This window comes from Lithobates pipiens, unplaced genomic scaffold (genome assembly GCF_037356315.1).
Source record: "Lithobates pipiens isolate NorthernLeopardFrog02 unplaced genomic scaffold, aLitPip1_a1.2 Scaffold_35, whole genome shotgun sequence".
Classification (NCBI taxonomy): domain Eukaryota; kingdom Metazoa; phylum Chordata; class Amphibia; order Anura; family Ranidae; genus Lithobates; species Lithobates pipiens.
This window is the reverse complement of record NW_027507811.1, coordinates 24,704,344-24,716,996: the sequence shown is the minus strand read 5'-3', so window position 1 is coordinate 24,716,996 and position 12,653 is coordinate 24,704,344. Positions and strand designations below refer to the sequence as shown.

Below are 12,653 nucleotides of genomic sequence, written 5' to 3'. Positions count from 1 at the left end.
ATCAGATCACGGCTGGTGGGAGGGCCTGTACCTTGCTTCCTGAAAACATCACAGCACTTGGCCTCAGCCCTCATGGGCCGGCTTTTGATGGGCGGGGGAGTGGGCTTTCCTAGACAGGCTGCCCTAGATAATTCCAAATATGATGCTAACCTTTTCTGGATTGAAAGAACTGCAATCCAAAGAATGAAAGGGGTGGGCCAGGGCAGGGAGGAAAGTGCTAGATGATGCTGGACATTCTCCATCCAACTCCTCTCTGACTTGCTGCAGCTTCTCATGCACATGGTGAGACGCTCGCAGTGTGCGGTGAAATCAGAGTAGGCCATGTCAGTCCAGGAGAAGAACCTGCACAACTGAAGGTTCAGCTTTAATAATAACAGTATAAAAATGTATAAAAGAGAGCAACATAACGAGGCGTCTACAGGGAGGGCGGGGTTAATTCACAGGAAAATCGCTCAGACGCAGCGAGGCGAGGAAATAACGCCTTTGTCAGCGTGCTGCTGTATAATAAAGGGTTAACCCATGGTATCCTAGCATGTCCCCGGCAAGGCAGGGGTTAACCCGCATTGTAAGTGGCAGGCTAAACCAATCTAAGGAGCCATTAATGGCTCGCGGCAAGGCGAGGGTTAATCCACATTAACGAGCGGTAAACCAAAATGAAAATCAGGCGACGAAGGGTTAAGTTGCTCAGTAGCGTGCGATACAAGCCCTTTCAACGAAAGGTTAGTATACGATGTCCGTTCGCCATAAGGGGTTAATCCTTAGAATACAAGGTAAGGGATAATCTGTTCTGGTCTTGGCCGAAGATTCCTAATCCATTTGTATCGGAATTTGAACCCTTGGCTCATTGTTGCCTCATCCATGAGACCTCCATAATGTAAACTCTAACAAAGCCATCATTAACAAAAGGGTTAATCTCCTGCCAATGAGAAGTTAAAAACTGAGCCCATGCTGAATCTACTGGAGAAACTACGTTACCCATAGTCCTCCTCACCGGCTTCCTGTGACATCATCGGCTGAAGCCCAAATCCTCGGGAAAGGTATGTTGTGTTCACTGCACATCCAGGCTGCCTGGAGTATTATGCGTCGAGGTTTTGGTCCCTTTTCCGCAAGCTATAATGTTTGGTCGCTTTGGCGCTGTGCGGATATATTACCCCAATTCTCAATATTTTAGAGCGTTTTGCAGGAACGTTTTGCTACACAGAGAATGTTTTAAATCTTGTTTTGTAAAATATTTTGCCCGTTTTATAAAGGTCGCTGAAAAACGGCAACTTTCTGTTCGGTTGCCGAATTCCGAATAGTCTCCTTTTAATCCCTAAACGTTGAGGTGGAACATTGTGATGTTGATGTGAAGCATACAAAGAGCGTGAAACAATTTGGTAAAAAAAAAAAAAAAAGGCCATCGACGTGTCAAATAACTTCAGCAGAAGGTCTTTTTTTTTAAATTGGGGGGACACAAAGAAACAGATCTCTTTAAATTATTTATTTCCACCTGTGTCAAAATTTGGTGAAGAATGGCTTTTATAAACTGGCCAGACCGCCAAAACTGATGTTCCTCACACTTAATAAACTGGCAAAACTGCCATAAAATGATGTTCCACATACTTCATAAACTGGCAAATTTGCTATAAATTGATGCTCCTCACACTTTACACACTGGAAAAATTCCTGTAAATTGATGTTCCACATACTTTATAAACGGGCAAAATTGACGTGAATTTATGTTCCTCGTGCTTTATATGCTGGCAAAATTGCCGTTATAGATGTTCCTCACACTTCATGAACTGCCAAAATTGTTGTAATTTATGTTGTTTACACTTCATAAACTGGCTAAACTGCAGAAATATATGTTTCTTACGCTTACAACGTAATAAATTGGCAAAATTGCCAAAACTGATGTTCCTCATACTTCATAAACTGGCAAAATTGCTGTAACTTGATGTTCTCACACTTTATACACTGGTAAAATTGCCATAGATTGATGTTCCACACATGTCATAAACTGTCAAAATTGACATAAATTGATGTTCTTCACACTTCGAAAACTGACCAAATTGCCAAAACTGATGTTCCTCATACTTCATAAACTGGCAAAATTGCTGTAACTTGATGTTCTCACACTTTATACACTGGTAAAATTGCCATAGATTGATGTTCCACACATGTCATAAACTGTCAAAATTTACATAAATTGATGTTCTTCACACTTCGAAAACTGACCAAATTGCCAAAACTGAAGTTCCTAATGCTTAATAAATGGCAAAATTGCTGTAATTGATATGCCTTCTGTTATATACACTGGAAAAATTGTTGTGTATGATAATCCTCACATTTCAGAAACTGGCCAAACTGCGAAAATTGATGTTCCACACACTTCAAAAAATGTCAAAATTGATGTAAATTGATGTTCCCCATACTTCCTGCACTGGTAAAATTGCTGTTATTGATCTTCCTCAAACCTCATAAACTGGCCAAGTTGCTGAAACTGATGTTCCGCACACGTAATAAACCAGCAAAATTGCTTTAATTGATGTTATTCACTTTTCGTACACTGCCTAAATTGCCATTATTGACTGCCAAAACTAGTGTTCCTCAAATGTGATAAACTGGCAAAATTGCCGTAATTGATGTTCTACATACTTCATAAACTGACAAAGCTGCCAACATTAACGTGTCTTTCTCACACTTCATAATCTAGCAAAACTGCAATCATGGATGTTCCCTACTAGAACCTCTGTCGGGCTTTAGTGATCTAGTTATTGCCTGCACCCCCATTGAAGAGATTCCCCTCACTTCTTGTGCCAGAGTCTCAACAGGAAGTGGGAAAAAATCTTCTTAATGGGAAGACAAACAGCAATAAAAAACCTTGAAGGTATTCTAAGCTGTCCTTCCTCCTTGGCCTTAAGTCAATCCTTACCATGTGAACATGGAAGCTGCCATTGGTTACCCTTCTGGCTGTCAGGCTAATCCAAAGGCTTCCATATTTGAGACTAATGCCGCATAAACACGACCGGACTTTTCAACATCAAAGGTCCGACGGAACGATTCCGGCAGACCATTCTATCGTGTGTGGGCTGCAGTGAACTTTTGATTTGCAAAAATCTGACAGACTTTAGAAATGGAACATGTTTCAAATTTTTCCGCCGGAACTCCGCCGGACCCAGTTCCTACCGAGAAATCCGCTCGTGTGTATGCTAGTCCGACGGACAAAAACCGTCGTGAGGGCAGCTATTGGCTACTGGCTATGAACTTCCTTATTCTAGTCCGATCGTACGTCATCACATTCGAATCCGTCGGACTTAGGTGTGATTGTGTGTGGCCAAGTCCGTTCATTCGGAAAGTCCGTCAGAACTCTGTCAGAACTCCGTCGAAAGTCTGTCGGAACTTGTCCCTCGAAAATTCCGGTCGTTTGTACGCGGCATAAGATAAATTTGAACCCTCCTCTGGCTTTCCTGGCATGCAGACTTGTTCCAGGTCAGTGACCCTCTATTGAAAAAAGTTCCTTGTTTTTTATTGTAATTTCCGTTTTACACGTGTCCGTTCTTTTACCACCTCTTCAGAAACCCTGATCAGTCTTTGTTTTAGCCATACATTCTAGTCCTGGATGGTCTACTGGATGTTGGTGTTTCATCAAGACTCTATATAGTCCACCATGGTAGATAATCATCTATAATCACTGTAGAGAGTCCTCCCATGAATTTTCTGTCCTCCAACATCTTGGCTGAACACATTCCACTGTGTTAGAGTACAGCTTCTTCTCATAGGTTATTAGAGGAAAATTGTTTTCGCAATTTGCTTGAACACTTGCCTATCTAGCAAACTGCCATGGAATTTTTTTGGCAATGCTGATTTACCACCCATGGACCAATGTTGTTTAATATGATGTGATTCGCAACTATCTCTGGACCATATAATGATGTTTTCTTGGATCTACACTTCAGGGACAGCTGCTCCAACACACATACATGTGTGTCCTCCAAGCAAGCAATGGACAAGCACAACATTTACATAAAAGAGTTGTTAGATCTTACGTTGGAGATCATCTACCTGCTGACCGGAGAGGTGAGGAGGATTCTGGGAGGTCACATGACATCACTCTTATCTCTACTAATAAAACACAAACCTGACCTGAGAGGTGAGGGGGATTCTGGGAGGTCACATGACATCACTCTTATCTCTATTAATAAAACAGACCTGTCCATAGAAGTGGGAAGAATTCCGGGAAGGTTACAAAAGATCACTCTCATCTGCATTATTAAAATACAAATGTGATTGGAAAACAGAGAGACATCTTCTAGGAATTAATTTAGTAAAAGTTGTTTTTCCATATATAGGACTACACAGTGGTCAAGAAAACATCAGGTGATGGACAATATCCCATCAACATGGACCCATCCCACTTCTTGACATCCGAGAGTAACACCAACAAGAAGATTCTGGAAGTCACCAATAGGATCCTTAAACTGTTGACAGAAGAGGTAAGCGGTACTCGGAATTATGAAGTAGTATCCTATTACAGGAATGTTTATCATTTGGTGTCTATATATTACTATTTCTTGATACAGGGTTGGGAGTACCTAGAAGATTCTAAGGATCTGTATAAGGATGGGAACGCTGAGATTCAGCAGATCATTCCAAATCTTGGTAAATCAACAGAAGACTATAACTTTTTTCAACCAATGGTCCACTTAAATTACCCATCATCCGATAAACAGAACTTCAGTAAAACAAAGTCCCCCTTACATCAGGGTCTCCATCAAAGCCTCCCTACCCCAAAGTCCACCTTAAGAGTCCCCCCCTTACATTAGAGTCCATATCATAGTCCAGAAGTGTTATTAGAACCTTCAGGGCCTCGGTGCAAGAAACCACGGAGGGACCCCCTTTCCATCAGTTTATCGGTGCCCTTTGTTCTGTGCTTGGGGACCTTCCATTTGATCCTGGTGCCCTTCCCTCTGGGCACGGGGACCTTCTCATCGATCCCAGGGCCTTTTACTCCCGTCATAGGCTCTTTATAAGCCCCAGTTCACATTGCCATAGACTGTTATGTTAAATCACATAAGTTGCAGGGAAATAACAAGCAAGTCGCATGACTTTGGGGTCGCAGCAGTGTAAACCGAGCCTTACGGCCCTGCAGCTGGATTCCCCTATGGTTATGGAACACCAGGGCCCAGCTGCAAGTACGACCTTTGTGACCCGGGTAGTTCCACCACTGTCATTGTTCCCCCTTTAAGTCAGGGTCTTCTTCAGAGCCCCCCCATACATCAAGGTTCCCATTTGTGATCCCCTTACATCATATTCCCGTCAGTGGGTGACCAGGACCCTTACTTTGGGATGGTTTTGCCCAAGGGCCGTCGTATGGAGACCCCTGGTCTAGAGATATACTGTAGTACAATTGAGAGTTAGTTTTAGCAACCAGCATTGTGTCAAAAGTTTGTTATAGAGCCCTCCTAGATTGTTTACCACCGAAGCACCACCTAGACAACATCCCCCCATCATCTGATAAACACATAGAAACAATGTATTCAGTCAGTGTGTGTGTTTCCTACAGATGGATCCAGTAATGGGAACCCACCAGAGAGATGTCCCCGTCCTCTGCACACCATCCCTCACCATCATCAGGTAGGATCTCATTGTCTCCATTATGCATGATCTTTAGAGATAATGTGAACCAATATTGCATGTGGTTACTTTTTATTCTTTTATGGGTCTAGATTCAAGAATTGGCTGATGTAAAAGTTGAAGGTAAAGAAGAAGCAGAAGAGATGTGTGTGATAGGTGGTCTGCACTCTACAGATAAAGTTAAAGTGAGGGTGACCATTAAAGAGGAAGGTATTTTTCCAGAGATCAGCACAAGTAAGCAATCACTTTTGAAAAGCTTCATATTTAGTCATTATGAAAAATTACTTAAAGTGGAAGTAAACTTCCTGCATTGTTTAGGAGATATTTACATAATATGCAGCCAGTGACATCACTGGTGAATGCTCTCTGAAGGAATGGCGCTGGAACCGCTTTGTTTTATGGTAATGTGCATACTAGCACATTATGACTTTACCTTGCAGGAAAAAACAAAAAAAGTCCAGTGGTATATATACAACCGCTTTAAAGCAGCGCTAAGTTCTTAAAAACGCAAAATAAACACATACACGCACAATTTTTGGATGTATAAAGTGCAAAAAAGCTTAAATATGAACCATATATAAATTAAAGTGCAACTATATATAAATTAAAGTGCATAACAAACTGCAAATTAAAGTGCAAGCACAGTGACAAACTCAAAAACCAGTTCATAAGGTTTCAACTAGGGATGAGCCGAACACCCCCCGGTTCGGTTCGCACCAGAACTTTCGAACGGACCCCACGTTCGTTACGAACGTTAGAACCCCATTGAAGTCTATGGGACTCGAACGTTCGAAATGGAAAGTGCTAATTTTAACGGCTAATATGCAAGATACTGTCCTAAAAAGGGTTTGGGGACCTGACTCCTGCCTCAGGGGACATGGGTCAATGCAAAAAAAAAGTTTTAAAAACGGCCGTTTTGGCGGGAGCACTGATTTTAATGACGATTAAAGTGAAAAAAAAAAGTGAAATATTCCTTTAAATATGGTGCCTGGGGGGTGTCTGTAGTATGCCTGTGAAGTCCCACGTGTTTCCCGTGTTTAGAACAGTCCCTGCACAAAATGACATTAAACGGAAATAACACCATTTAAAACTGCTTGCGGTTTTAATGTTATATCTGGTTCCTGCAATATGGTTGAAAATCATTGAGAAAAATGGCATGGGTAGCCCTCCCTGCCCATTACCAGCCTATTTGGGTCTTGTACGCATATTAAGGGGAACCCTGTACCCATATTAAAAAAAGGAAATGCATGTGGCCCCCAGGCCCTATATACTCAGAACAGCAGTATACAGGCGGTGCAAACAAGACAGGGACTGTGTAGGTTTGTTGTGTTAAGTTGAATCTATTTGTAATTTTCAACTGGTACATTTTTAAAGTGTAGCTCCAGTCAAAAAAACTATTTTTAAGCTTTTTGGAAAACATAGGGAAGGGTTATCACCCCTGTATAATTTGTTTTGTCGTCCATCTTTTTTCATCTCACTTGCTGCTGTCTGATGTTTGTAAGTTGGATGTTTGAAAGTAGGGGCCTGCTGTGTTGGTTTTGCCACAACATTGTAAGCCCTCAAAGTGACTCTTGGTGGGCGCTGGAGCGCCCTGCTGTGAACGATTATATCAAGAATTGTAATTACATGTCCCTGTTAAACAGGGGCAGAAAAATTTGGCCTTAGGCACTGCTGGTGGTGCCACCACACTGCAACCTCTTCCATATACTCTAGTTTTTTTGCTGGAATTAGCCCTGCTGCAAAGCATTGGATCAAAAATTGTACTTAAACGCCCCTGTTAAACAGGGGCAGAAAAATTGGGCCTTAGGCTGAGGTGAATATCGCGGTGTATACTGCGGTCAGGGCACGCAGACAATAACCAGAAAACAGCAGAGATAAAGGGGTATATACAGATGTATACTGTGCTGTGCTGGAGGCACACACAACTTCCAATAACTCCTGCAGATGGCAATTGGGCTCAAATAGAGAACAGCTATGTAGGTGGATTATAGCGGTATGTACTGGGTACAGAGCACGCAGACAGCACGCACTCCTAACAATCTCCTAACACAATCTCCTAACACTACTGACTGCAAGCTCTATTATTAAAGATAGATCACTAGCTATATAGGTGAGGTGAATATAGTGTAGTGGTGTATACTGCGGTCAGGGCACAGACAATAACCACTACACAAGAGCAAGATAGGAAATCAGCCAAAAACGATCGGTGTGTAACTGTGTTGAAGGTACACAGAACACCCACTGCTTCAGATGCCAACACACTACACGAGGCCGCCTATAGTGTGGGGCGTGCACTACACAGCCTGAGCTATGATTGGCCACAGGCATCCTGCCTGTGGCCAATCATGGCTCTCCTCGCTGCTGGCGCTGCGATTGGCCAAGCATGCGGGGTCACAGTGCATGCTTGGCCAATCATGAGCCAGCAATGCACTGCGCCATCGCAGTGCATTGTGGGCCGTGCGCGCCACACGAATTTTGACGCGAACGGACCAAGAGTTCGGATTTCGCCGAACGGACGAACAGCCAATGTTCGAGTCGAACGTACGTTCGACTCGAACACGAAGCTCATCCCTAGTTTCAACCAAATAAATACTAAATAACAGTTCATATGTTGATCACTCGATGTACATACACACTTCTGGCTTTCAAAGTTTAAACCAGTGCTTCTACATGTACCACCATTAAAAGGGCCTCTTACCAAATGACATGGACCATTGGATTATAAATGGTCAACAGTGATCAAGCTCACTGCTTATCAAATGGTCCCCTGGTCTAGGCTCCTTCTCCAGTATGGACCACCACCGGGCATCACCATCAAAAAGAAAAACAGTACATATCCATTGTGAAGTATGTAAAAACTAAGTGTGACACACAACAAAAATGACAGGTGCAGCTCAAGGCTTCACTAGGCCCTCTTGCATGACAAACCACTAGGAGTGCCGACAAGGCCAGAGCTTGTCCCAGCTCAAAACGTCTAGTAGGGAAAGGAAGTCCTAAAAGTCATACACCACAGCAAAGCCCTGTATAACAGCCTCAGCCTGGGCTCCAACCAGGTGTGGCCTGGTTGGAGCCCGGGTTGAGGCTGTCCTACACCCCCTTACAGGGTTTTGCGGCCAAGTGCAACCTGTAGTAGGGAAAGGAAGCTCTAAGAGTTGCACATCACAGCAAAACCATGTAAGAAAGTGTATAACAGTCTCATTCTGGGCTCCAACCAGAGTACGTGGCCTGGTTGAAGCCCAAGCTGAGGCTGTCATACACCTCCTTACAGGGTTTAGCTGTGATGTGCGACTTTTAGGACTTCTTTTCCCTACTAGAGGTAATAAATAAGCCTTTATTAAGAACGCACAAGTTGCGCCCATATAGAAAAAACATTCAAGTTGTATCACCGTGGTGACTAATTCCTGTATAGCAGACTGATCCTCAGTGTCGGATGCCGGGTGGCCTGGCATGCATGATGGCGTCACATTGTAGGCACGTCCTACATGTTTTGTCAGAAATTTGATTTTTACTTGTATTTAGTCATTGTTCTGGTCTATTGATTAGGAGTAGCTTTTTCCACAGTTAACCCCTGTACACACGGTTGGAGATTTCCACAACCAAATCCGTCTGATTTTGCCAGTCGGATTTTGTCCGTCGGATCTTGTCCGAAACTGTTGCATACACATGGTCGGACAAAGTTGGCGAAAAATCCGATCTTTCAGAACGTGATGACGTAATTTCATTACGATGGGACTACATTCAGGCTAGTAGCCAATAGCTTTGATGTAGGAATTTGATCTGAGCATGCGTGGCACTTGGTCCGATCAAAATTCTCTACACATGATTGGAGTATGTCCGATCGGCCCAGTTGGTCGGGAAATATTTCCAACATGTTGGGAAATTCGGTCCAACGGATATTCCGACGGAATCAGTCCGATGCATACCACACACAGTCGGATTATCCGACGACACGGTCCAATGGGACACATTCCGACGGATTCTCTGACCGTGTGTACAAGGGCTAAGAGTGCTATTCGCCAATAATAGGACAGTGATGTTATGAATATGTTATAAATTGTTTTCTTTTTTTCTTTGTTATAAACCTCAGATGGGGACCTCGACTGTGACCTAGAAGATAACGCCATAAGTCAAGATTGTCAAGGAGAAAAACCTGTTACGCAAAATAGCCATCATAGTGAAGAAAGTTCATCGGATCTCTCTAATGGCGAGGAATCTTCTTCAGACCAGGCAGATAGTGTTCCTCCAGCTACACTTCCAGGACCTCACATTATGGATGGGCCACCTGATCGTGCTAATCTCGAGGAAACCTCTGCTAATAGCTCTCATAGTGTCAGCCCAGTAGTGTGCCCAATAGCTAGATCACCAGATGCCTCTAAACAAGAGGAGTCTCCTTCCAATAGCTTAGAAACAGCTTCTCCAGGACTGCACATCATAGCTAGATCACTGGATCTCTCTATCTCTGAAGACCAGCCTGTCTGTAAGTCAGAGAAGGTGGAACCTTGTCCTAGTACTGAAAAAGGTGAATGTCTCGTAAGGGCATCAAATATTGCTGAAGATCCAAAAACCGACACTGATATAAACTCATTCATATGTTCGGACTGTGGGAAAAGCTTTAAGGAGCAAGAAGAACTTGACCACCACCGGAGGACTCACACAGGGAAAAAGCCTTATTCATGTTCTGATTGTGGTAAACGGTTTCCAGTGAAATCAAAACTCATCCAACATCTGAGGGTCCACACTGGTGAGAAGCCCTTCCCGTGTGCAGTGTGTGGAAGATGCTTCACCACTAAGACCAACCTTGCCACGCATCAGTCCATCCACACAGAAGAGAAACCATTCCCGTGTTCTAAATGCGGGAAATGTTTCTCAAGGAAATCATCCCTCCTGACCCATCTCCGGATTCACAACGGCGACAAAGATTTCACATGCGGAGAGTGCGGGAAGAGCTTTACGTTAAAATGCTATTTACGGATTCACGAAAAGATTCACACCGGCGAGAAGCCGTTTGCATGCTCGGAGTGCGGAAAGTGCTTTCTCCAGCGGTCAGCCTTTGTCAAACATCAGCGCCTTCACAGAGGAGACAAGCCGTTTTCCTGTCCCGAGTGCGGAAGGTGCTTTCTGGAGAAAGGACAACTCGCTATTCATCAGCGCATACACACAGGGGAGCGGCCGTACGCCTGTTCCGAATGCTACAAAAGTTTCATCAAAAAGTCTGATCTTCAGAGGCACCAGAGAACGCACACGGGTGAAAAGCCTTTTTCCTGCAGCGAGTGCGGCAAATGCTTTACGCAGAAAGCTCATCTCGTGGCCCATCGGAGAGTTCACACGGGCGAGAAGTCATCTTCCTGTTCAGAGTGTGGTAGGTGTCCAAGGAAGTCTCTCTCTGGTCAGCACCATGAAGGTCATACTCATTGACTTTGATGAAGAACAATCGCAAGTTTTGTAGGTAGCACTTGTTTAAGCAGAGGCTAATAATGTGTAATAAAGTGTGGTCTCAACGCTGACCCAACTCTGCCTCCATTATTTCTGCTTGGTACCCACTTGAAGACCAGGCCTTTTCTGGCACTTTTTGTTTTTTGCTTGAAAATTTCTTAGCCCTTGTACACACGGTCGACCGTTTTGTCGGATATTCTGACTGTGTGTGGTCTCCATCGGACTTTCCGTCTGAGTATCCGACAGACCAAGTTTTCCAACTTGTTGGTAAAATTTTCCGACAAAATGCTCCGATCAGACATACTCCGATCATGTGTAGAGAATTCCGATCGGACAAAGTGCCACGCATGCTCAGATCAAATTCCTACACCAAAGCTATTAGCTACTAGCGTGAACGTAGTCCCGTCGTAACGAAATAACGTCATCACGTCGGATTTTCTGACAACTTTGTCCGACCGTGTGTATGCAACAGTTTCGGACAAAATCCGACGGATTTGGTTGTCGGAATCTCCGACCGTGTGTACAAGGACTTAGAATCCCCAAACATTATATATTTTTTAAAGCAGAGGATCTAGAGCAGGGGTCTCAAACTGGTAGCCCTCCAGCTGTTGGGAAACTACAAGTCCCATCATGCCTCTGCCTGTGGGAGTCATGCTTGTAACTGTCAGCCTTGCAATGCCTCATGGTACTTGTCGTTTCGCAGCTGGAGGGCCGCCAGTTTGAGACCCCTGATCTAGAGAATACATTTGTGGGTTTTGCTATTTTTTATGTCACACGGTATTTGCGCAGCAGTTTTTCCAACCCATTTTTTTTTTTTTTTAAATACACTTTTTTTTTTTTTAATGTTAATGAAAAAAAAAAGACACAATTCATAACCCGATTTTTTAATTTTTTTGGGGGTAAAATAAAAAGGATGATGTTACACCGAGAAAATACATACCAAACATGTCACACTTTAAAACTCGTGCAATGACGACGAACAACGTAAATTTTATTATCCATAGGCAACTCTTTACAGGTTACCACTTTCGAGTTACAGAGGAGCTCTGGTGCTAGAATTGCTGCCCATGATCTGACATTCGCGGTGATACCTTACACGTGGGACAAACGCGTGCGAGCATGGGGAGGGGGGGGGGGGGAGTGGGCATTTTAATTTTTCAATTTATGATTTCTTTTATTTTTACACTGTTGCTTTAAAAAATATTTTATTGTTTTTATTTCTGTCACAAGGAATGTAAATTCTTTGTGACAGGTACTCTTTATGGAGAGATCTGGGGTCTATCCTGGCTTTCATCTCGGCCGGCTGACGCACCAACTTGTCACTTGGGTCTCCTGGTGGGACGGCTGCAGGCATCATCCCGGTGTTGTACGGGTATGTGAAAGTCCCACCAGAAACTCCATGGAACCAATAGATAGAGATCTAATGTTTCCATCCCTAACAAAGAAATATATTTTTGGCAAATAAAATCCCACCTTTTTTTTCCCTTGAAAATGAAACCAGGATTCCTATTGGCCGTGAAGTTCTCAACTTTTGCTTAGTTTCAGGAAAAGGTTTAGAATCACATATTATCCACTTGAAGATCACAATAGTTACATTTACATTA

The 12,653-nt window shown here is 43.4% G+C and overlaps 1 protein-coding gene across 2 annotated transcripts; it reads left to right on the top strand.

Moving 5' to 3' along the window:
- Positions 1 to 585: 585 nt before the first annotated feature.
- LOC143956249 (uncharacterized) lies at positions 586 to 11,120 on the top strand. Of its 2 annotated transcripts, none has more exons than XM_077466440.1 (7): positions 586 to 719; positions 3,939 to 4,059; positions 4,332 to 4,475; positions 4,563 to 4,641; positions 5,546 to 5,616; positions 5,709 to 5,850; positions 9,704 to 11,120. In XM_077466440.1, the coding sequence occupies exons 2-7, from the start codon at positions 3,985 to 3,987 to the stop codon at positions 11,029 to 11,031; spliced, it is 1,839 nt and encodes a 612-aa protein (XP_077322566.1). In that variant the 5' UTR covers positions 586 to 719; positions 3,939 to 3,984; the 3' UTR covers positions 11,032 to 11,120. The 2 variants fall into 2 exon arrangements, with proteins under 2 accessions (XP_077322566.1, XP_077322565.1); XM_077466439.1 differs by lacking the exon at positions 586 to 719 and adding an exon at positions 778 to 1,037.
- Positions 11,121 to 12,653: the final 1,533 nt, after the last annotated feature.

Coding starts and splice junctions, on each gene's coding strand:
- LOC143956249 (XM_077466440.1), top strand. CDS start 3,985: ATGGACAAGCACAACATTTACATAAAAGAGTTGTTAGATCTTACGTTG. Junction 4,060..4,331: donor TCTACCTGCTGACCGGAGAG/GTGAGGAGGATT, acceptor TTCCATATATAG/GACTACACAGTGGTCAAGAA. Junction 4,642..5,545: donor GCAGATCATTCCAAATCTTG/GTAAATCAACAG, acceptor TGTTTCCTACAG/ATGGATCCAGTAATGGGAAC.